The 25471-nt window shown below is 46.0% G+C and overlaps 1 protein-coding gene across 12 annotated transcripts in view; it reads right to left on the bottom strand.

Annotated features, from left to right (window-relative positions):
* RAPGEF1 (Rap guanine nucleotide exchange factor 1) overlaps positions 1-25471 on the bottom strand; it is a 139945-nt gene that overhangs the window by 94904 nt on the left and 19570 nt on the right. For 4 of the 12 annotated variants that reach the window (XM_059925883.1, XM_059925881.1, XM_059925878.1 and 1 more), the window contains exon 1: positions 19660-19872. The exons of 5 other annotated variants lie outside the window; for them this stretch is intronic. In XM_059925883.1, coding sequence (XP_059781866.1) covers positions 19660-19723 — 64 coding nt within the window. In that variant the 5' untranslated portion in view covers positions 19724-19872. Of the gene's footprint in view, positions 1-18934; positions 18958-19659; positions 19873-25471 lie in introns of those variants that run through there. 3 more of the 12 variants (XM_059925885.1, XM_059925884.1, XM_059925880.1) reach the window with 2 other exon arrangements.

A 25471-nucleotide genomic window follows, 5' to 3' on the forward strand; every position in this document is an offset into this window, starting at 1 on the left:
GGAAGACCTTCTAGACCTTCTCTGACTTCACATTTAAAAAGCAGGGGAGAAATACTACACAAACACATTTATTTATTTGACACACATGCAGATTTTTTCTGAACCAGATGAGAGTCAGTGGGTTCCCTAAAACACTTCACTGAGTAGTTCCTAAGAATAGGGATACTCTGCATCACTGCAGTGCAGTAATCAGCTTCATAAGATTTAACACTGACACAATACTGTTATCTAAGCTACCATTCATATTACAATTTTGTCAAGCGGCCCAATAATTTAAGGACAAGCTCTGAGGAGGAAAAAAACCTACTGCAGATTCCCAGGGTTAGCCTGGATTCTTACAATGTTAAGTATGAACCAGTAAAAGCTGCTCTAAACTGCTTATGTTTTGTCGTAGTTCTCCAGCGCCATGTAACGAAAAACATGCGCATGTTATTGTTACGAGGTCTCTGCTGGTCAGGGCCCAGGCACGGCTCAGACGCACCCTCTGCCAAGGCTGTGGTCAAGGTGTCGGCAGGCTGAGACCTCATCCGGAGGCCTGACCCGGGAACGCTCTGTGTCCAAGCTCCCTCAGGCAGCCCAGCTAGCAGACTTAATTTCCTTGCAGCCATCAGATTAAGGGCCCCAGCTTCTTACTGATTGTAGGCTGGAGGCCACCCTCAGCTCCTTGACACACATCGCCTCTGACTTCTCTAAAGCTTGCAAGGGAGGATGCCTCTAGTGGGTCTGCTATCACAGAACATAATCAGGAAGAGACATCCCATCACCTCTGCCATACTTTCTCGGTTAGAAGTGAGTCACAGGTCCGTTCACACTTCGGGATTAGACAAAGGTGTGAACACCAGGAGGTAACAATCATAAGGGCCACCTGAAAGTTTGTCTGCCACATGCTTATAGCTCCCATACAATTATAAAATCAAATTAAATTTATAATTCAAAACATTTAAGAATATTGGTTAAACCCATGGACAATGGTTTCTTGAGACTACATCACCAGTTACAATGTAGACACAGTGTGGAAAGCTGCATGATAGTGTTTTGGGTTCAAGATGCTTAACTATGTCAAACTGATGACGCATTCTTACCACTTCTCTCCAGTGAAATCATGATGACATCATTTTAGCTTTGACATCATTTAGCTTTTCAGGTCGTAGAAACGCACCATCTACATACTAAGTCTACCTGTTCTTTTCTCCTCAGCCCGCACAACTGAAGCACAAAGAGGATATGATGGACTCCATTAACCTCAGATGAATTCAATTATGTACACTTGAAAAACAGACAGAAAGAGGGAGGGAGGACGGGAAAAGGAGGATACATATTTTAGGCAAATCACTCTCCATTTCTGTTAATGAGCGCATGACCTCAGGTGAAAGTAACATAGGAGAGGTGAAATGACTGTTTCCTCAGTTCCTTCATGCCTTCTGTGGTGTGAACATCTCACCTCACTAACAGGATTCTGGTATTTAAAGATAACAATTTTCTTTTTACCATGTGGTGCCCAAATATAAAACTAATTCCTACATTTGCTCTAAGCAGGGGTCAGCAAAGTTTTTCTTTAAAGGGCAGTAGAGTAAATATTTTTGGTTTTGTGGGGCATACAGTCTGTCAAACTACTTGACTGCCATTTTAATGGGAAAGCAGCACAGATGATGTGTAAATGAATGGGTGTGGCTGTGTTCCAATAAAACTATTTACAAAAACAGGCAGCCAAGTGGATTTGGCCCCAGGGGTGGTGGTTTGCACTCCCCTGGTCTAAAGAAACAGCATTCTGTATCAATGCCGAAAGGACAGCTCACTTTGTTGGTCTCCAACAGGGATACTCAAGGGTAATTTGGCTATACGTAACTGTCGTTTTACGTACTTTTATTCAAACCCAACTCCTCTGTATAAAATGCAACTCCACTATATAACTGAGCATCAACACACAGAGCTGTCAAATCAGCCCTGAAATCCAAGTAAAGTCACCACCCAGACTACCTACATACAATACGCTCGGCTCCTGTTTAAATAATTGTTGTTTCTCACTGACCTTCCTTGACCTCCTAGACCAGGTGACTCAGTTAGAGGCCATGCATGAAGCTCAATGCTCTGTACTGCAGGGTACGTTGACCACCCCTCTCTTTCACTAGGCCGTGAGAGGCACGGCAGTGTCTCGCCTGCTCGTGACTGTATTCCCAGGGCCCTGCACTGTGCTGGACACGTGCGAAGTCCTCATTAACAAACGCTGAATGAAGTAAAAGATTAGGGCCCATTACATGCCTCCTCAGCCCCAGATACTTTTCATTCACAGCACTTGAATGTAATTACATAGTTGTACTATAATTATTTAGTCGAACTATGAATGGGGTGTGAATGGAGTATGAATGGGGGTGAAAAGGAAGATACAAAATAAACTGAACATTTCAACTGCTGAGGTTCAAAATCATACAAAAATAAAATTACCAACAGTATCAGTTATGTTAAAGCAAATTGCTAGCCGCTGGCTTCTTACCAATACTGGAAAATTTGAGAAGGCAAGCCCGAACAAAGGATTCAATTAATAACCAATTATTTTTGAGTGGCCAATTGAGTAACTTACAGAGGGAATTCTATTCACCCCTCCCCACAAGCCTGTTCTCAACTGAGTATGTTCTCTTTAGAATTCATTTTTAAAAATGTCTCAAGAGTGAGGTGGTCCTCAGATTTTTCTTAATTGGAAGAAGGAAAGGAGACACATAAAAGGACTTCAGCCATTTGCACAACCGCCTTCCTATTTAGAACTCAGAGCTTGCCCAGCCCCTGGGTTGGTGCCAAGGATAACAAGCTTAAATGTAGTTGGCAAATACTTAATGCCAAGTAGGAGACCCTGTCTTCTCTCCCTCCGTGCCATCCAGCCCAGGACTCTCCATCCCCAAGCCTTAAAAGAAGTGAGTTTTCATATAAATAGAAAATTAACTTGTCCATCTTGATACTCCATCATCACAGGTCCCAACTGCTGGACGACAACACCCTTCTGGCTGCTTGTACAAGTGTTAGCTACCCACAAGAGCACATCCGACACAGCAGTTCTCCCAATAGTCATGGGAGTCACTCATGCATGGAGGTTTCCTGGGACCTCCTAATGGAAAACATTCTCATTAGGAGCCCAACTGCCCATGAAAAGAAATAAAAATGAGCCACAGCCAGGTCTCTTCTCCCTTTTGAAGGTCAGGATGTGTGCGGTTATCTCCCCGGGGAAGAGTTACCTTGAGGAGATGGTGCTAGAGATGCCATGCCAGGCAAAAGGAAGACCTTTCAAGATGGACTTGGGACACTGTCCCTCTAAGTCACTCCCTTTAAAAGCTCCCAAATCCCATAAGTTAAGAACTTCAGGGGACTTCCCTGGTGGCACAGTGGTTAAGAACCCACCTGCCAATTCAGGGGACACGGGTTCGAGCCCCGGTCTGGGAAGATCCCACATGCCACGGAGCAACTAAGCCCGCGCACCACAACTATTGAGCCCACGAGCCACAGCTACTGAAGCCTGTGCGCCTAGAGCCTGTGCTCCGCAAGAGAAGCCACCGCAATGAGAAGCCCGCGCACCGCAACGAAGAGTAGCCCCCGCTCACTGCAACTAGAGAAAGCCCGCGCACAGCAACGAAGACCCAACACAGCCAAAAAAATAATAAGATAAAATAAAATAAAATAAATAAAGGAATTTCAGGGAGAACTCAGTCAATTAGTCTGAGTTTGCAAACACTTGCAACCAATGGTTGTAACTCCTGTGGTTAATAAAAACAGAAAAAGCCCTAAAAGAACCACAATTCACTGTTTATATGTAAACCAAATAAACAGCAATGGGTTTCCTCCTGTACTTCTTATTTCAGTGGATGGTGACCACTCGTGAACATAAGCCAAAAACCCGGCTGTCATCTTTGACCTGCTTCAACCCTGTTATCCCCAAATCCTTTCCATTGCCAAGTCCTGTCCATTTCACCTTCCAAATTATCAGCGAATCTGTCCCACTGCCACCACCCTCATCCATGCAGCCATCACCTGCAGGGATGACTAACTCAGCCTCCGAGTCCATTCTTGCCCTTTCCAGTACATTCTCCCACTGAAGTCAGGGTAATCTTCAAAGCACAAATCTCACCTCTCTCAATCTCTTTCGCAAATACACACACATACCACTTAAAACACCGAGTGTCTTTTCAGCTTGTCAGTGCTCTTAAACTCAAGGCTTTGACTGGATAGGTACATGTCATCCGCCACTGAGTGGCCCTCTCACCACCCCCAGACCTTGCCCTCGGGGCCTTTACACGGTGTTTCCTCATCAGACAGTGGTGTGTCCCCGCTCACCCCCACCCAAAGGCCCACCTCATTTCACCTGCTTAACTCTGACTTAACCCTTCCAACTTCAGCTCTGCTCTTTCACAGTATTTGTCAGTCTGTAATTAGTATCTACCTGGGGACTATTTTGGTTTCTGCCTTTCTCAACTGAGAGGAGAGAATGAAGTCTAAGACCCTAAGGCATACTGGATGAACTGAATTCTCCTATGCATCCAGAATGACTCTAGCTATGTACCATCCTGGAATATCTGAGAAAACAGTCACTCAAATAATTCTGTGTTCTGTGGTTCAGATGAAAAATTCAGGTTTGGAAAGATTTGTGCCTAACAGTATCTCACATAGCAGGTGCTCAAATATTTGTCGATAGAAAATGAAGAAATAAATTAATCAATGAACTCCCCACCCATGCTTCGATTCCTTTCACTGCATTGGGACCCCTGAGATTTAAAACTCAAGCCAATGACAGTCTCAGCACGGGGGCTGGGGGTGGGGGTGGGGGTGGACTTGCCCTACCTCCTAATTTGCACGAGATAATTTAAACCATTCAAATTACACTAATCACTGCCCACAGCCCAATAGTCATCCACAGCCAGGGAACGACAATGGGATCCCACACACTTTGCACATACTGGAGCCAGAGGGATGTAGACACCAATCCCAGTTAGGCCACTGGGTAAAACCTTAAGTAAGTTTAACTTCTGAATCTGTTTCCTTCCAGTAAAGGGGGCTGATACCACCATTTCAGCCATGGCTCTTTGGTAGCAAGGGACAGAAGCCTCATGAATCATGTTCAAGTAAAAAGGAAGGCTTAAGGTAAGTATGAGTGTAATGAGACTCCTGGGAATCCAAGGAAAGCTCAACATCCAACCGTCAGGAAGGGTAAGAACCAAGAAGGCGGCTCAGAAGCAGCGTCCATCATCTCTCTCTGCTGCGGTGCCTCTGCGCCGGCTCCACGCCTCATCCAGGCTCACTCCCTTAGGGAGCTCGTCCACTCTCGCGACTTTAAATACAATCTTTATACCAAGACTCCCAAGTTTACACCTCTAATCCAGATCTTTCTCCTTTCAAGGCATATACTTAACTGTCCACTCAGTACTTCCATGTGGAGATCTAGAAGGCACGTCTAACTGAACTCCTGATCACTGCCACAGCCTTCTCCATCCGAGTGGATGGCAACTCCATTCTTAAAGTTAGATGCTCAGGCCAGAAACCTTGAAGTCATCCTTGACTCCTCTTTATATGCTACAATCCTTATCCAAGCAGTCTGGAAACCCTGTTGGCCCTAATCTTCAAAATCCTTCAGATCCAATCACTTTGCATCATTTGCACTGCGCCTCCCTGGATCACTGCAGCAGCTTCTAGCAGGGCTGCCTACCTGTGCTCCGGCGCCCCTTTATTCCCCTATACACACAATAGAGTGATCCTAGGAAAACTTAAGTCAGATGGTTTCACTCGGCTCAAAACTCGGCTCAAAACTCTGCAACACCTGCCCATTTCTCTCATGATAAAAGTCAAAGTCCTTATAATGATCCTCAAGGCCTGAGAGGATCTTCTCTCTCTGTTCCAGTCATCCCAGCCTCCTCACTATTCCCTGAACACACCTACCTGACATTCCACCTCCTGGAATGTCTGTCCCTCAGATACCTGCTGGGCCAACTCCCTTCCTCCAAGTCTTGACGCAAATCTCGCCTTCCCAACGAGGCCACCCCTGTCCGCCCTATTTAACTCTGCAATTCTTTAAGACTCTTTAGCTCCAGTGCCCACCAGTGCTTAGACTGTCTCTCTGAGTCCTGGTTCAAATTCCTGAGCCAGAACCAATTGGCCCAGCTCATCTTTCTAAGGCAGGCCACATGACATAGGTCAAAGGCCAGCTGCCTGAGGAAGAGCCATTAAGTAGAGAAGGTCCTCTGGGCAAAACTGAAAAAGAGCAAAGTCATCTGGAGCTATTCGTTGTGGGAGCACAAGCTCTCCATAGATCACAAGAGCACTGCTGTATTATAGCAGAGTGCCATCATGAATGTCAGAGAAAGCCTAGAAGGGGTCAGATCAGAGTAGATGTTGAGCTCCCAACACTGACCTTAGCAAGAGTTGTTGTGGGGATTAAGTGGTGCATTTCAATGTCTGGCCCACCCAGAGGAGCTTCATCGTACTCTCAGATAACTTAACTATCCCAGCCATAAACAGATTTGTTGACATGGAGAATTGGTAAAAAACACTTAATATTAAAAATGAATGGATTAAACTCTGCAGGCAAGCAGGCATTTTTTAGAATTTCTCACTGTTCCCCCTTGCGCTGCTGAGGATTTTACAATTACCTAAAGACAGAATGATTTAAATGAGCCAGGTGGTTCTGGCTCAGGGTCTCAGGTGTGGCCAGGGCGGCATCATCTGAGGCTTGACCAGGGCTGGAGGAGCCATTTCCAAGCTCACCCCCCACCCCGTGCTGGCGGCAGCAGGCCTCAGGTCCTCACCTTGTGAGCCTCTCCTCACGACAGGGCAGCTGGTCTCCCCAGAGCAGCAGATGCAAGAGAGAAGCAGGAAGGCAGCACCCACACACAGTCAGAAGTGACAACTCATCCATCGCTTCTGCCACGTTCTTCTACTGGTCATGCGACCAACCCTGATACAAAAGGGGAGGGGCTGCACCTGGGCTTGTGACTACTGGGGGTGGGGGGGGGGGGGCAGGGGGGGCCTCTGGGGCCATCTTGGAGGCTGCTAACCAACCACAGGTTATTCATGCAGACCAAGGCCTGTTTTTTTTTTTTTTTTTTTTTTTTTTTTAAAATTTATTTATTTATGGCTATGTTGGGTCTTCGTTTCTCTGCGAGGGCTTTCTCTAGTTGTGGCAAGCGGGGGCCACTCTTCATCGCGGTGCACGGGCCTCTCACTATCGCGGCCTCTCTTGTTGCAGAGCACAGGCTCCAGACGCGCAGGCTCAGTAGTTGTGGCTCACGGGCCCAGTTGCTCCGCGGCATGTGGGATCTTCCCAGACCAGGGCTCGAACCCGTGTCCCCTGCATTGGCAGGCAGATTCTCAACCACTGCGCCACCAGGGAAGCCCCCAAGGCCTGTTTTTAAAGGGCCCAGAGCTAAGATGGTTTTTTATATTTTAAAGGGCTGTAAAAGAGAAAATGAAGAAGAATATGTGACAGAGACCATACATGGCCTGCAAAGCCCAAATTATTTACTATACGGCTCTTTATAGAAAAAGTTTGATGACCCTGCCCCAATGCAGACTGTTTATTATAGATGACTTAAGGGGTTTTCAAGGGTTATTTTGACTATAGGCAATGTTTCCCTTATGCCCTGACTTTAGAAGCTAACTCCTAGGTAAGCAACCCTACTGAAGTAGGTACTCCGCCAACCGCAGCTCTGAACGTCACTGTAACGTCAGCCACTAAGAAACGGACAGCTCACCATCAGCTCACCATCGTAACCTGAGCAGAGAGAAAACAATCAACCACACCTTGCCCGTAAGAAGAAGATTGATAAATGTAAACTCAGTGAATGAATGACTAAAGAAATAAGAAATACTATAAGGACACATCTTGAAAGTGTAGAGTAACCACGAAAGTATGAAAAATCTTTAGTCAGTGACTTATAACATAAGACCAAAGGTGAATTTTACACAGTAGTTACAAGCATAGCTAACTCCCTGCCAAATACTCCCTCATTCGCGCATCCTCACGCCCTATGAGGTAGGGGTTATTAGCTGCCTCCATTTTTACAGATGAGCAAGTGAGAGCTGACAGAAATTATGTAATTTCCCCAAGGTTACATGATAAATAAACAGCAGGACGATTTACTCTTACAGCAAAGTATGTAAGTATAAAGACCAACTTCCTCCTGAAGCTTCATGCCTCAGCTGCAGCCTGCTGAGGGCACAGCCGACACACGGAGCCCTCCCCACTGGCCCCAGGCTTCTCCTCCAGGGAAGCTCTGCCTCCGGCCCAGCTTGCTGGGATCCCAACCCAAGGACTTCACAGAAGAGCGAAGCTCCTGGGCTCCCTATAAGCGAGGTTATAGAGACCTGAAATGCTAGATTTAACCTAATTACTCATTTATGTGCTCCCTTTATCCAAAGAGAGCTTTAAAAAATGTTTTCACCATGGTCTTTGCTTTCCAACCAAATATCTTTTCTGACACTGTGGAATCAGCACCCAGACCAGCCCTCTCTCCAGCTGCTTCCCTAATGAGCTAAGTGGAGGGCAGCTGCTCGAGCCCCGGGGCCAACAAAGTTTTGACACTGGAATGATGACAGGGCAAAGAGAACGCTGCAGCTCCTGCAGCAAACAGAAGGGCTGTCAGATACACACGGGGCTCAGGACACACTGGTAGCCACTGCAGAGAGAATTGAGCTCTAGGCCAAGGGCTTCCTATGTGAACATAAGCAGACCTCACTCTCCCTGAGTGGTCTTTGAGATAGCTCAGCTTGTCCACTCAGATTCATGAACGTTAGGAGAAATAACTGCCCGAGGCTATTCAACCAGTGGAAGGGCCAAAGTTCCCTGATGCTAAGGCTAATTTTTCCACCTTTTGGACTCTGCTCTTGGAAAGCTTGAAGTCCAGCTGCTTGAGGAGACAGATGTTGATTACAACAGGTTCTAGAGGGAGGAGGACCTGAGCAGAGGGAGTTGACCTTGGACTAGAGAGGCAGGGTGTCTGTGTCAGGGACAGAAAGAGAGAGGCAGGGATAAAGGCAGACATAGAAAGTCAGAAGGCCTGGAGGCAAAGGGGGCTTGAATCGGGTCTTGTAGACAGTGGTGACTATCTGCACAGGCTGCTACAAGGAACAGGACAGTCACCTGACCAAGGACACGCACAGAGACTGTCAGAGGGCACTGAGGGTCCAGCTGGCAGTGGAGATATGAATTTGTGTCAATAATGGCCCTAATTACATACACAACTGTGACCTCACTGGGATTCTAATAAATACAGCTGTCCAATCCCCACAGTAAACATGCAAATCAAAAGATAATCGCCTCCCTCAGTCCATTCTAATTATGAGATAACAGTCATCTTCAAAAATATTATTCCCTTGCCTAACAAGGAAAGAGAGGAAGCAACACTCTGGTCTGCTTGTAAACCCACACTATCAGGAATGTAGAACAGAGTGCAAGGGATTCTGACATCAGAGAGACCAAGGTTTGGGTCCCAACTCTGCCACTGACTAGCTATGTGACACTGAGCAAGATGGCAGACCCTCAATGACCCTGTTTCCCCGTCTGTGAAATGAAGATAAAACACTACCTACCACACAAAACTCCTGTGAGGCTCCAACGCAATATGCTCGGCTCACAGACAGCTGTGGCCACCCGTCTGCAAAAATGGCCGCAGTATAACCACCCCGACCCTTGACTTCAGGGACCTTCCACCAAGAGATGGGGTCTCTCTCCCGTCTTGAATCTGGGTTGGCTTGGGACTTGCTTTTACCAACGAAATGAAGTGGAGGCAACACTGTGCCAGTTCCGACCCTGGGCCTCGGGAGGCCGTGTGCGCCTCGCTCTCTAGGAAGCCGACAGCTGCCAGGTGAGTGATCCCGGCTGCCTGCCAGAGGCAGAGCTGAGCCCTCCTGGCAGCTGACGGCAGACACAGGAGGGACCCCAGCTGAGACCAGGACTCCAGCCTAAACTGCCACTTGCAGAAGCGTGAACTAAATTAACCGTTGTTAGGTCACTAAATACTGGGGTGATGTGTTAGCACTGACTGACTGCTACAGCAGCACTCACAACACGAAGCTATTAGAGCTTCTCTTCGCCAGTAATCCCCCCAGTCCTCAATTCTTCCTTCTCTACTGGATCATTCACATCTGCATTCAATCATGCCATTACTTCTCCCTTTAAAAAAAGCTCTCCCTTGACCCCACTACCCTCAATAACTACCACCTTGTCTTTGCTGTCTTGCAGCAAAACTCCTCAAAGAACCGCCCAAGCTCACTGCGTCTAATTCCCCTTTGCCCCTTCGCTTTCACATCCTCTTTCACCTCCAACACCGCACTGAAACGTCTCGTCAAGGTCCCCAGTGAACACCATGTTACTAAATCCCGTGGACAAGTCTCAGTCCTTATGTGATTTGGCTCAAATCAGCATCATCTGTCACCACTGGTCCCTCTGCTCCAACACTTTGTGCACCTGGCTCCTGGGACGCCACAGTCTCCGAGTTTTCTTCCTACCTCACCAGAGGGCCTTTCTGGTCACCTCAACCTCCCGATGCTGGAGTGCCCTGAGGTCAGTCCTTGGCCTCTTCTCTTCTCTAACTCACTTCCTTGGTAATCTCATCCAGTCTCAAAACTCAAAAACTCAAGAAGAAGGCCTAGATTTTCTCTGAAATCCAGATTCTGACACTCACCCTGCCTAACGGCCACCTCCTTTTAGATCTCTAATAGGCACCTCAAACTCAACCTGTGCCAAACACAGCTCCCGATCTCCCCCCTCGCCCCCATCTGCTCCTCTGGCACTCTTCTGTTTTTAACAGACAAAATGCTCAAGCCAAAACACCTCTTTTTCTCTCACACCCGATACTTTACCCCTTAGCAAATCCCACTGGCTCTCCCTTCAAATTCCTTACCATCACCTACAAGGCCCTACGTGATTTGCTTCTCCCTGGCCTCGTGCGTTACCAGTCTCTCCCGGGTCCCTCTGCTCCAGCCATGCTGACCTCACGTCCTCCCGTCGGCTCAGGCCCCCTGCACCAGCTCCCCTTTCTCCTGGAGTGCGCTTGTCCGGAAGGCTCAGCACTTCCGCCCCAATTCCTCACAGCTGAGCACTCTCCCTTTCCTGCCTCTGTAAAACTAACAATCCCCCTCCTAGTCCTGGACTTCCCATCCCCTCCCCTGTCCTCTTTCTATGATGCCTGTCATCTAACAGACTATATATTTTACTGTTTATATTAAACTATACACTTCAGAGGGCAATGATGTCTTAATTTTTCATTAGGTACCCCCTGTGCCTAGAATAGTGCCTGACATAGGACCCATTCAATGAATGTTGTTGAACGAATGAAAATCCATCAATCAATGAATGAATGAAAGTATAGAAACTTGGGATGTTTTTAGGATAGTGCCCCCTTCAATGGGAAAGGAAGACTATTTAAGGCCTTTATATGCAAAGCACCGGGTTCTTCAAACCTTCCATGATCTCCTTTCTTATCACTGTAGTGATGAGAAGTATTCTTACAGATAAAGACCTGAATGGTGTGTGACAGACTACAAACCAGAAGGCTCAGTTTAAGTAACCCCAATTTTTAAAACGAGTCACCTGGAGGGTGGTATTTAAGTCCTTTTTCTGGCTTGAAAATGTGAATATTTTTGGTAACTGATGAGTGACCTGCTTCTGAGTTCCCAAGTAACGATGGCAGAGAGCACCAAACCAAAAAGACCCAATAGGTCAGAGGTTGGCAAACTTGTGCCTGAAGCCTAAATCCCGCCAGCCTCCTGGTTGTTTGTTCAGATTCCTTGTTTATAGCCTGCAAGTGAAGAATGGTTTTCCCATTTTTAAATGGTTTCATTTTAGCTGGTAATGTAAGTACCTACATAATAGTCTTGATTGTGCCTCGTGGCCCTGCAAAGCCTACAATATTCACTATCTGGCTCTTTAAGAAGTGTACCCACCCCTGACACAGATGTGCCATCCTGGGGCCAATTCCTCAGCTGAAGACCACAAAATCCCCAGAAACAGTCACCTGGGTATTTCAGCATGAAGTGACTTCCAAAACCAAGTGCCCTATAAGCAACTGCCAAAAGGTAATTAGATATAAAGTGGCCAGTGGCCACTGCTATTATCTTCCATATCGGTGACACCCTCTATACAGCTGGAAAAGAAACAGCCAAATACGGAAATGTATTTTACGCACGTTCCCAGGGTAAAGCATATCCTAAAACCAATGGCTAGGGATAGATATTGTTCTAAATTTGGAAATATCCGATGACAAAGCGAAGTTTCCTTCCCTTTTCTTACCACACCCAAAACAACACCCTACCTTTCTCATGAGAAAAATTCCTTCACACTTATGGTTTCCATTTCCTACATTTGATCTTTCACTTAACAAAAAAAATGACTAATGGAAGCCCATGATGTATACAGATCTTTTAGTACCACGCCTGGCATATAGGAAGCTATCAGCATTCTTTTAATAGTATACCCAACATATTATTGTTGTATTATTATTACATCTGTTATTGTATCACATTGCATACTTTAGTATGGTAGACACAATATATAATGTACTGTAACACAACATATTGAACATGTTATATTCTATAACATGTAAATATATAATATAAATATAAAATATATAATCATTATATATACAATATGCTGTATTGTTTTATATCATTGTTACACACATTATTATATATCATTGTTATATTACTATCCTAACACAGGGGATACTAAGCCACAAACTAGCTGTGAGACTTCAGACAAGTCACTTCACTTCTTTCTAAGCCTCAATTCTTCACTGGTAAAATTAGGTAATCATTTTAGGTTTTTACCACTCTCTTCCAGCTCAAGACTAACGCCAAAAGCATGCTAAATAACCTTTCCTTTGAAAACTTCTTCTCCTACCCTGAAGCCTATGCATGGTCACACCCAATCACGGCTTGGAACCCCACAATGGACAGGCATGGACATCATCTTCGTTCATTACATCAACATCTTGATGCTATGCACTTGTTGATTCAAGCCGCCCTCGCAGCAAGGTTTGAAGCAAGCTGTTTAATAGCAGTTTATCTATTTTAATAACAACTGGGTTGGTGCCCCATGATGTACAAACATCTGGGGAAAACGGTAACGAATCATCCCTCAACAGAAACAGTAAAGAGGAAGAGTTGGGTCATTAGTCACGCTGGGTCATTAGTCATGCCGCCGAACAGTAAGCATTACACTAAAAATGTTAATAACACTTCTGGGCTCACTCTGTCCCTTTCATGTGAGGAAATTAAAGTATTTAATAATCATTGCTCCCTGGGAGACAGAAGACAAAAAGTTGTGATGGTAAATGAGTATCCTTAAATAAAGTCTTCTCATGCCTTTTTTTATGTGAAACTCAGCACTTGAAAGAGACTGAGCCAAGTCCAATGCAAAAGACCATGGGAAAATAGAATTTTGAAACAAAAATAGATTCTCGGCCCTAATAATGGTTTTTGAACTTCCCATTCCCTTCTCTGAGCCCCATGCCTTTAGGTAACTCATCACGATGGCACTAGTAAATACAGTTTAAGTTTCACAAGAAAAGCAATTTCAAAATGATAATGCTCAACACTGACGTGCTTATGGCTAACTGATAAATTTATGCATCACTCAGGAAAATGTTAACAGATACATCCCTTTTGGAAAACAACATGGCAATAGTCCACGGCAGGTTCCTGGACTGGGAACTTATCCTAAGGAAATCATCCAGCAAATCACAAATATATATGAATACAGCTACTTATTGTTACCTTACCTGTAACAGCAAAAAGGGGAAATAATTTCAATATCCAGCAGCAGGTGAATGACTTAATAAGTTATGGGACAGCAACATGATAGAATGTCATAGTCATTACAGTAGCTCTGAAGACCACATATGAAAAATATGCATGCATGTGCAGCAGCTCTGGAAAAAATTAACAGTAACAGCTAATTCTTCTGCTCACTCACTAGGTTTTAGGCCCTTTAGATCTAGTCACTCAATATGCATTTTCTTCTTCGCATTTTGCCAATTTTTTTCCAATTTCTTCTTTAATAACAACATCTTTTTGACTAAAATAAAATGAAATTTCTCTGTACTTAGCCTAAAAATAACAACACTAATAAACACTTACTGGACATATACTACGTGCCAGGTACTGTTCTAAGCACTTTACATGTATAAACCCCTTGACCCTCACACCTCCCCATGAGGTAGGTACTATCTACAAGTGAGAAAACTGAGGTCCAGAAGTTAAGTAACTCGCCAACCATCAGCCAGCTAGAAGTAGGGAAGCAAGGAGTCAACCGTGGCATCTGGGCTCCAGTGTACAGGCTCTTAACCACTATGTAATTATGAAAAAACATTTCAGCATTACTCAGGATGGGAAAATGGACTGTCCTGCTTAGTTCAATATTCTAGTTAACTAGGAATAGCTCAACTATGTCTGGTCCTGCAGTAACTATTTTCAAAGAAATTCAACACCATAAAAACGCCCCTGTGACCATGCTGTTCAGCAGAACTGATGCTTTCTGCAGGTACTGAACACCAGGGGAGCTTGCAGATGTGAACAGCAGTGATGAGTGCTGATGGTCACTGATTCACAGCCCACAAGGCACCTCTGAGATCATCTGGCATGGGATCCCTTCAACTGAGGGAAGGAAATGGGTAGAATTAGCCAAACTCACACTGCTAGCTGGGATTGGGACAGATCCAGGCCCATGATCCATGCCCGTGGACCTGGTAAAACCCGGGTTCTTTCTTTCTATTATGCAACATGTGATAACAAGAATGACTATGATTCATTAAGTGCTTGTGTACGCTAAGGGCTATAACCCCTTCGCGTCAATTATTTAATTTTGCGCCACAGTCCTTCGAGGTAGGCATTATTATTAATCTCACGTGGAGACTAGGAAACAGGCTTGGAAACGTGGAGTCGTGTGGCTCGCCTCACTCAGCTAGAAGGCCCTGATTCAGGTGACCGGAGTGCAGCACCCAGCCCTTGCACATTCTGGAGCACTGCAGCCCCAAAGCAATGGAATAAGACCACACAGTGAGTGCATGGGGGTAGGTAGGCCGGCTCCAGCTCTGGCCAGAAAAGCCATCAATATTAATTATCTGGCACACAGGCATCCAGCGGCCCCAGATGCTTCTTGACTACCTACCTAGCTAGGTACAAGCTTGTAGAGGCAAGTCTAAGCGCCCTTGCTGACTGGAATCCAAACAATTATAAATCTGCCCCCACAGCACAGGAACCAGAGAGCATATGGAATTTATGCAAATCCTTGAGTCCCCACTCCCGCCCAGCCAGGCAATCTCCTTCCCAGCCTTGCTAAGCCCATAGTCAGCCCAGGCCTGGGAAAGACACTTCAGCCTCAGCTCTTCCACGGAGGGTGTTAATTTCATTTGCTCACACCCAACTGTGCACAAACATGCAAATCATTAACATTTCCATTTACCAGGCCGGTATGGCCTTGAGCTGCTGGGATTTCTGAAGGAGATAACAATTCTATTTGCAACTACGGCTGCAATTTTTAATCCCCAAGGAAACTTCTGCCCGTGTTATATTCCCAAAAGCCAAAATGACCACTGTAAGCAGCCCTTCAAGTTATTCATGAAAAAAAAAAAAGACCAGAAGAAACAAAGAATTCTGAGAGCACTGGACGGGATAGTAGGTATATTTCAGAGCAGTTCGATTTAGCTCTAAAATGAAGGTTTCCCCAGATGCCTGGGTCAATGAATCAATAACGAAATGCCGACTGTGATTTAAGTGCCTTTTGTGAAGCAATCTTTTGCAGTGTGAACAATCATCAATGAATTTACTTAGTCTTCGTAAATTCAGAACTACTGTGGGATAGAGGAGGGTGTACCTGTTTTCACCCCCCGACGCCTCTACTCTGGGCAGAGAAAGGCAAAGAAGGAACGTTGCCACCACACGCCCGCCAGCACTGGTAGACACCATTTACTGAGCACCTACCGTGCACCAGGAACCACGCTGCACCCTTCGTACCTCACGTATACCCGCGGCAGCACTGGAGGCCAGGCAGCACTCAGTTTGGTTACTGAGTGCACTCACGGAGGGCACCAAGTGCCATACGCTGTGCTAGTATGGAGGACAGAACAATGATCCCAAGAGACAGCCCTCAGGTTTCTGGTCAGGTACTGTAGTAAACAGACCTCCCCTTCCTCCGCCGGCCCTCCACCGGCCCATCCCTGTGGTGAGGGCTGTAATGCAGTCATTGGAAGGCCACTGGAGGTAAGGACAGTGGGGAAACGATTTGCGATTACAAAATTCACTTGTTCAGGGTCAGACAGAAAGTCAGGTGCAGCAGAGCTCTGGCTGGATGGACCACTCGGGATCACAGGAAGCCACTGCCTTATCCTACCTCCCATCCTATTTTTTTGGACAGGGCCTGCTAGAACTCACTATGGTAATGCAAATGACTTAAATTTATCAACCACTGCAAGCATTCATTATTGTAAAAACCAAAAAGGCAGTACCGTTTCTTTCTTATGTTTTGGGTTCTGAGAGCTATAAGGAAAACTAGAACCATAAGAGTCAGAGAGTATATAATGTTGGTCCCTTCAAAGGGTGCACGTCCCACACTGTTTAAAATCATTAGAGAGACATTTCTCTACTAGGTGTAAAATGCTCTTTAGGGTGACAGCAAGCAGAAGTGAGATTCATGTTTCTCAAACTAGTATTCTGTCACCTCAGTTTTTCAACTTTCCAGGTCTACAACATGGAAACAGAAACATAAATGATCCAAAAGGCAGATAATGATTTCCTTTAAATGTCCCTTCAGAATTTATTCTGCATTTGACCTTCCTAATCACGACTGTCTGGCTCTGGTTAAAGTCTGCCATCGCAGGTCAACACACAGACCGGACAGAAGTCAGGGGCAGGCTGGGCAGTTCCAGCTGCCTGCAGCAAATGCACACAAGGACGTGCCCCAGTTTCACTCGCCCCTAAAGCAGACACAGATACCACGCTGCTTGCTCTAGAGCCTGGTGCCATCAGTCATCCACTGAGCTTGGACTTTGAAAAATGCACTCAGATCAGGGTCAGGGTGGTGGCTGGGATCCACTAAATCAGCGGTCCCCAACCTTTTTGGCACCAGGGACCAGTTTCACGGAAGACAATTTTTCCACAGACTGGGGCGGGGGGCGGGGGGTGGGGGGTGAGGGGGGATGGTTGAGGCAGTAATGTGAGCGATGGGGAGCGGCAGATGAAGCTTCAACCGCCTACCACTCACCTCCTGCTGTGCGGCCCGGTTCCTAACAGGCCGAGGACCGACACTGGTCCGTGGCCCAGGGGCTGGGGACCCCTGCACTAAATCATTCCTAACCACTGTTCCAAAATCCCAGTTCCAAAATATAAACAACTTTAAAGACAAAGACAAACAGACAAACTGTGAAGAATAAATAAACACACCATTGTTATCGCGGATCCTTGGACTGGAGAACAAACTGCGGGTCCAGGGTCTACGCTGCTCAAACCAACAAATCTTACACTGGGAGAGACACAGCCCTGGTAAATGGGATCTGTGAAGACTTAGAAATCAGTGTCAATTAACTGCTCTTCTCTTTATCCCCAATTCACTGTGGATCCTGAAATCCCTACTATCAACTCCTCTCGTTTAAATTTCTGAACACAACTAAACAACACAACAAAACACAAAAGCTTTAAATTTTGTCTGTAAGCCCAGCTGCTTCCTATGGAAGTATTAAGAAGTTTTAACTCACACATTTTTCTAAGGAAAACCAGAGACAACTTAAAAGTAAGTAAAATATTAAATTCCTGTTATAAAAGTGATTTGAGTTATTGGATCAATGCCAATTTTCTTCTTGGTGGTTGGAGATACCAGGCCACATGGCACTGAAAGAGTGTTACATCCTGACCCACCAGTAAATACCCATGTCTGCTGAGATTCATTCTTCTGAAGGACAAGGTACTATGATGTAAGCAGCAACTGCTTTTTTTTTTTTTAATGTTTTTCTCCCCCAAATGAGTAAAGTACATTAGAGAAAATATAACAAACCTCATATATGCATTACCTGGATTCTAACAGTTGTTAAAATGATCCTGTTTTTCTTATCTGTATGTATGTGTTCATTCAGTCACCTGAACCATTTTAGAGTAAAATTATGGCCAGCATAACCCTTTAGCTCTGAATACTTCAGCATGACAACCCCAAAAAGGACATTCTCCTACATGACTCATTACCATCATCACACGTAATAACATAAGCAACAGTTCCCAAATATCATCTACCACGCAGTTCATACTCAAATTTCCTGAACTGTCCCCCAAATGTCTTTTATTACTGTTTTGTTCACACCAGGATTTGATCAAGGACCAGTAAGGAGTACCTTTTTCAAAGTAACTTGTTGGACAAAGAATGAATGACTGATGGAAAGTCAGAGGGGCTGGAACCGAAGAGTAAATTAGCATCCGACCTACTTTTCCCTATTAAGAAGAAAAAAAAATTATATATAATCTGACCACAAAAGACAACTATTATTAACATTTCCATGCATTTTCTTCCAGTTTATTTTTTCTGTTCATAAACACACACCCATACATACGCTTGCGCTCAAACTGTCTTGCTACAGGTCAGGTGACATCTCCCCTCTTTTTGGCAAGTGGAGATAAAAGAGCCAATACCTGGGGCTTCCCTGGTGGCGCAGTGGTTAAGAATCCGCCTGCCAATGCAGGGGACATGGGTTCAAGCCCTGGTCCGGGAAGATCCCACATGCCGCGGGGCAACTAGGCCCGTGCGCCACAACTACTGAGCCCATGTGCCACAACTACTGAAACGTGCGCGCCTAGAGCCTGTGCTCCGCAACAAGAGAAGCCACCACCATGAGAAGCCCGCGCACTGCAACAAAGACCCAACGCAGCAAATAAATACATACATAAATAAACTTATAAAAAAAAAAAAAAAAAGAGCCGATACCTGATGAAGTCCTGTGGGCACCATCTTTGGTATTTTGGTGCCTGCCGGGTCTGCGAACTGCTGGTCTGCTAGGTTAGTACCAGTGAAAAGGGCAGCCGAGTGCACTGGGAGACCCAAAGGCCCTGGGGCTGCTGAAGGGTCCTCCAGTTCCAGGCACACCACAGCGCACCGCCGTGTGGCCCCTCTGGCTTCCTCCTCCTCAACGCTGACGCTAACACAAGCCTGAGTGACACCGAGTAGGTTTTAACAGGTGTTGCTGTCCCGTGTCACAGACATCTAGGATGGATAAATATGAGACTTGTTTTTTTTTTTAATAGAAGGTACTTTGAACTCTTTGGAAGAAAGGCGCTATATATTTGAAAGCTATTAATAACATTCTCTAAACCAAACTGTCACAAAAGATTCAAACTCCTGGATATCAAAATTTTTACTTGGGATATTTTTTAAAGCTGAAAATTTTCAACCAACGGACGTGCGCTGTATTAAATAAAAATCTCAAACTGAACTAAGTTCTCAGCCAAACCAGGCCATCACATTGAGATGCAAATCGTTTTATTCCTTAGGAGAAGTGCCTGTTAATTTTCTTTAAAATATGCTGAACTGCAAGCATTTTCTGATGAAAGCTATTTCCCCAAGCAGTTTCAGCTCTGGTTTTAAACCAAAGTTTCCCAACAGAAGGCTGCCTCCTTCCCTCTTCCTGGAGATGAAGCGCAGGGCCTTCTTACCTTGTTTCCAGGGGCACAGATGGCTTCGTTTCAGGGGCTTCTGTTTTTCAATAGCATTTCCCATTCTAAAGCCAGAGGATCACAGGGCCCTTCCAAGCCCAGGTGTCTTTGTTGAACAGCGAATACGGACCAAGTCACTAGCTGGAAGGGGATTCATCTCTCAGACATCCCAATCACCCAGCGGCGAGCCCTGGCAAACCCTCACAAGAAAAACCTGAACTCTACTCTGGAAGGTCCTTGCCTCTGCCTTTCAAACTCCCTTCACTCCCAGGAAGGAAATCAGAATAAAAGGCTTGTTATCGCCCTGGCGGTGGGTCTCGGTACCGTCTATACTAGGAAGCTCTTCCTCCGCCCTCCTTTGACACTCTGTTACTCACTGGCACAGCAGCCTCAGATTAATTTCCAAACACTTTGGACACTGCTTTTCTTTGGGGGGAGGAGTGGGAAATGAGATGATCAAAAAGCTGAAAGTTAAAAATAGACCAATTTGGGGGTGTGCCACAAGAAACATTTTCACACTTTTTAAGGTTCTGGCCCTCAGACCAGTGTGCATCAGGTGACAAGTTCCATCAGAGAGAAAACAAGCTGACTTCATTAATCCTGTGTTTCCAAGGGAAAAACAAACAAACATCAAAATGCAAGCTGCACTTTAGTTTCCAAAGAAGAAAAGGCCTCAGAGGACAAGGAGCTAGGAGTTTGTAACCTCAAGCTCCAATCTTACACTCTATTTTGGAATTAATTTTTCTGGAGAAAATGTGGCACCACCTAAATTCTGAACAACAGGTTTCCTGGAAGAAAGAAGGGCATGAAATCATATGCTTTTTGGTAAAAACAAAGAAAATGGCAAGGTACATGGAAAGATTTCATTGATTTAGATACCAGAGTTTGACGGTAGAAAAGCTCTTAAAGAATCCCTGGAGCACATGCAGTGGGTGAGACCGGCTGCAGGACCAACCACCTGGGTTCAAATTCTGCCTCTGCCAACAGAGCACAGCCATCTCAGTTTCCTTATCTGTTAATTGGGCATAATGCCAGTAGTCCCACCTCCCCGGCTGTAATCGTTAGGGGAAACACTGACTGAAACCGCCCGCCCTGGCCAGGCAAAGACAGTAACAATGTGCATAAGTTATTTTACCACAGGAGATCCTGGTAAGGAACAGGGAACTAACAAGCTACAACCAACCAGAAGAATAGGGGAAAGGTCAAAAGGAGAGAGGAGACGCCAGTCCACACGTCCTACCAACCTCCCAGAATCCTCCGCGCTGGAATCCATCTTGGCTGAGCGGTTGCGCGTGCCACCAGAAAGGACCCTCAGTCAGAATGATTGGCCAGAGACAACCCCGAAACTCACCCCATCACCATAAACCCCGAGACTGCGAGCCACATGGCAGAGCAGTCTTCCTGGGCTCCCTTACCCTGCTGCTCTCCGCCCCGGGCACCCCTTCCCAATAAAGTCTCTTGCTTTGTCAGCACATGTGTCTCCTCGGACAGTTCATTTCCGAGTGTTAGGCAAGAGCCCACTCTCGGGCCCTGGAAGGGGTCCCCCTTCCTGCAACATAATGAGGATCAAAAAAAAGGGACACTTAGGAATCCCTTGGTAAATCGTTATCACCAACACTGTTATACTCTTTGACTGTGAAACTGTATTAGCTCAGATGGCCAATATCTGGCTTCAGGCAATTTAGCCAAAGGCACATAATCACAGTGAATTTCGTTCTATTGGGGTTGGAGGGTACAAGGTGGGAGCCAGAGTAAAATTTAAAGACAATATTCCAAAAAAGACCCACAGAACCAAAGAAATGGAGTTGGAGAGGCACTAAATGCACTAGTGCTCCAAGTGTTCAGTGTGCTCTGTTACCACTCCCAGGGCCATGGCCAGCGTGCTGCACCAGCCACTGCCCATTCTGAGGGAAACACAAATAATCCTGCCAATGTATGCAAAATGAACGAAGCCAAATCCAAATCTCTACAAGATCTTAAGGTTTCCTATTTTGATCTACCAATACAGAAATCATTTTTACAAAATCACAGCCTGAGATTCCAAACTTCTTAAAGCAAATAGCACGTGTCCGTTTCACTCCTCCAATGACAGGCAGGAAGGAGAGCAAATGCTTCAGTGAAGGCCACGGCCAACCCCGCTTCCCTCACACTGTACGCTGAACTCACCTTCCAATCAAACTGCAACCACAAACCGGAAAAGAGCAAAGGCCTGCACCCCAACCGCGCCAGAGGGGGCCGCTGAAACCTAAGAGCTGGTAAAAGATCCAGTTCAAATTCAGCACCCACCCCAACTCATCAACAACCACCCCACCCTTTCGATACACTCTGAAGAGACTTCAGTTTCTTTCCAAAAACCGTAACAATTTTCCTTAGGCAAGTTTTCAATGCCAGATATTATATCTGACCTCATTTCTTCCAGAAGACATTTAGTTCAAAATATCTACAAAAGCATAATAGATCAAAAAGGCTCTACTTTTGAACCTGCATCTTAATGTCTCTTTTCACCTAAAGAAAGTTTTAACTTGTCAAATGCTCTGCACAAGATGCCGCCCAGCACCAGCAGAATACCCACGCACAGTAGGTGCTTAATAATTTTTGAATAAATGGGCAGACAGATGAAGGAATAAACAAATGGATGAACAAATGAAGGCTCCCCGCCCCCCCGCAAACACACCCTACAATGTGTTAACCGGAGTTCCTTTTTTTTTTAATACATTTATTTATTTTTTATTTTTATTTTATTTTTGGCTGCATTGGGTCCTCATTGCTGTGCGTGGGCTCTCTCTAGTTGTGGCGAGCGGGGGCTGCTCTTCGTTGTGGTGCGCAGGCTTCTCATCATGGTGGCTTCTCTTGTTGCAGAGCACCGGTTCTAGGCGTGCGGGCTCGGTAGTTGTGGCTCGTGGGCTCTAGAGTGCAGGCTCAGTAGTTGTGGCGCACGGGCTTAGTTGCTCCGCGGCATGTGGGATCTTCCCGGACCAGGGCTCAAACCCGTGTCCCCGGCATTGGCAGGCGGATTCTTAACCACTTTGCCACCAGAGAAGCCCAACCGGAGTTTCTAATCCATAAATGAACTCTCCTTCCTGCAAGCGCCAGGGGCGTGGGCCCACCAGAGCACTGTTTCATCCACCTTCCCCACCCCTCAGCTCAGGCAAAGTCCCCAACTTGGAGTTTCATCCGTATCTTTTTTATCCCCACTAGTCTGTAAAGCCTTTGAAGTCAGGCACTGGTTTTGGGTCAGTTCCCATGTGCCTGCGTGCGCACAGGACAACAGGTCACCAGGGAAACCTGGGCTCGAGGCCGACGCTGCCATTTCTCAGCTAGGGGCTGCCACATTCTAACAGCTAATTTTCTGATGAACCTTCCAAACAAACTAGAAATTTCCTTGAGAGCAGCTCTTAAGTGAGGACCCTGTGGTTCAACTGCTTCTCGGGTAACCACGGCCTCCCAAAATGATTCCGTGTGAACTGGATGGGGGCTGGGGGGGTTGGGGAAGACAAATCGAATAGCCTGTTCTTAAGAATTCCTCCCTAATTCTCATCTCAGAAAGAATGTCTCCCAGAGTCGTCCCCAAGGGTGAATATGCTCACCATCCAAGATGGGCAAGTGACCCATCCCGTCCACACCTTAGGGAGACAACATGGGACTCAAGCAGATGAGACGAATCACAAGTGAAAGGCCACCAGAAGTGGAAAGCTCACTGCACGGCCAGTATTACGTGTCTCCACGTCCTGCGCAAATCCTCCAAGGGTGCTGTGGGTGCATGGACTGCTTCCAATCAGACCGTGTTTGACCGCGTGTTACCAAGTTACTCCTGAGGTGTTACTACTGCAAGCCCCAAATCACGGACTCAAAGAAGGGTAGGGTCTAAGGACACAGACTGACAAAATCATCTCCTCCTAAGAGCTTGGGGCAGGGCAGGGCAGGGCAGGGGTCAAGGTTACACACTTAATGAGAGAGCCAGATCCAGCCCAAGAATTTTAATTCTTAGCCGGGAAACCTGCTACCTCTTCCTCCTGACCAGAGGGACGAGGTAGGGGAGGAGTGGAAAGTGCTGGCTCTGGAGGAGAGCTGAGCCGGTTTGAATCTTTATGTGGGCACTTCCCATCAGGGTGACTTTGAGATAGGAATTTCACCTCCCTGGACCTGATTTTTTCACCTCTGTAAAATATGTACTAATATGCTGCCTACTTCATAGGGCAGTCTAAAGCTTAAATATGATGTTTTAAAGGTGCTTGGCACACTTAAAGAATAGTTACCATTGCTGTTTTTTTCCTTTTTAATTTCATTATCTATGAACATCCAGCTTTAGAGACAATACATTAAAGAAAAATTATTTACCGTCACAGAGATTTTTTTGTTTTCTTAAATATCCCAGTAAGATCCATCGCAATATTCTGGTAAATAACTCATTCCCTTAGCGCAAATAAAATAAAATTTCACTTCCAAACACTTGTATCATCAGAATACTTTTTTGATTATGGAATGCAAGCGACATAAACCAGGGAGGTAACACTGTGGTTACTGAAGTTTGAAACATTTTACGGAGTCCTGTCCTCAATGCAAGATGCAACTGGATTCAAAAGAAACCTGCGTCAGGGAGTCCTGCAAGGCGCCGCTCACTGCTCAGAAGGGAAAGGCCAGTGATCGCTGTAATGTGCACCTTCACCACCTCCTCCCCACCCCCGCCCCCAGGTGTGCGGGCGGGAGATGGAAGCTGGGCTCTGGAGCCGGTGCCCAGTAGCTGACTTGAAGCTTTGTGCATGGAATTTGTCTGTTGGGAGGAAAGTCTGATGTTGGTCACTTCCCCTCCAGAGAAAAATACAACAATACAAGGAAGCACCAAGCACTGTGGGAATGTTCCAAAGTGGGAGTTCCAGCTCAGTCCAGAGTATAAACAAAGGGGAATGACCAGCCTGGAGGTCAGGCCAGCAGAGCACTGAGGCAAAAAGTCTGGGAGCCACTCTTCTGGGTGCCCTAGTCCCTGCTTTGAAGTGACATTCCTGCCCAGCGCTGCGGAAATCACTGAAGGAGAATGCACATCTCGAGTAGTGCATCACAGGAAACAGAGACCGGGGTTCTCTTACGACACACTTGCACACTCACAGATCAGTCTCAGAATGTCACGGCCTGAGTGGCCTCAGATTCATCCGACAAATGTCGACGTGGAGTTTAGGGAGAATCAGACAACATGAGCAAAGAATCACTTAGTTACCACTGTAATCAGTGCTGAGAAGTTCCGGGAGGGGAAACATGTCTAGCAGGGCAACGTAATCTACTCTGGGAGGTCAGGGAAGGGTGAGACTCAAAGGATGAGCAGGAGCTGACCAAGCAAATGGGTGAAAAGCATTCTGGGCAGGAGCAGCACGTGCAGAGGCCCTGTGCGGCTGGAGGCATGAGAACGGGGGGAGGTGGATGGGGGTCAGATGAAGCAGAGCCTTAGAGGTCCAGGGTTTCATCTCATGGGCTTCAGGGGGTGCCTAAAGTGTTGACCAAATCATGTGTGTTCATTTTTCTGGGAAGAGAAGTCCATGGCTTTCATTAAAGTCTCAAAGAGTTCCAAAAGGTTAAGATCCACAGAGCTAGTCCAACCCTCTCATTCCAAAACAAGGAAACTGAGGTTTCTCATTTTGAGGGAAAGACATTTCCCCACGGTTTCACAGACAGCCAGAGAACCCTAATCACTGGATCCCAGTCTGGTGTTCTTCCACAGCTAGCCGGCTGCCTTACTTCTGGCAGGGGTGTGTCAACAACAACAAAGTGCTAATCCTCACTGAATACTGATACTGTATCCCACACAAGGCTACTCTGTTTC

Source organism: Balaenoptera ricei, chromosome 6, assembly GCF_028023285.1.
Source record: "Balaenoptera ricei isolate mBalRic1 chromosome 6, mBalRic1.hap2, whole genome shotgun sequence".
Lineage (NCBI taxonomy): Eukaryota > Metazoa > Chordata > Mammalia > Artiodactyla > Balaenopteridae > Balaenoptera > Balaenoptera ricei.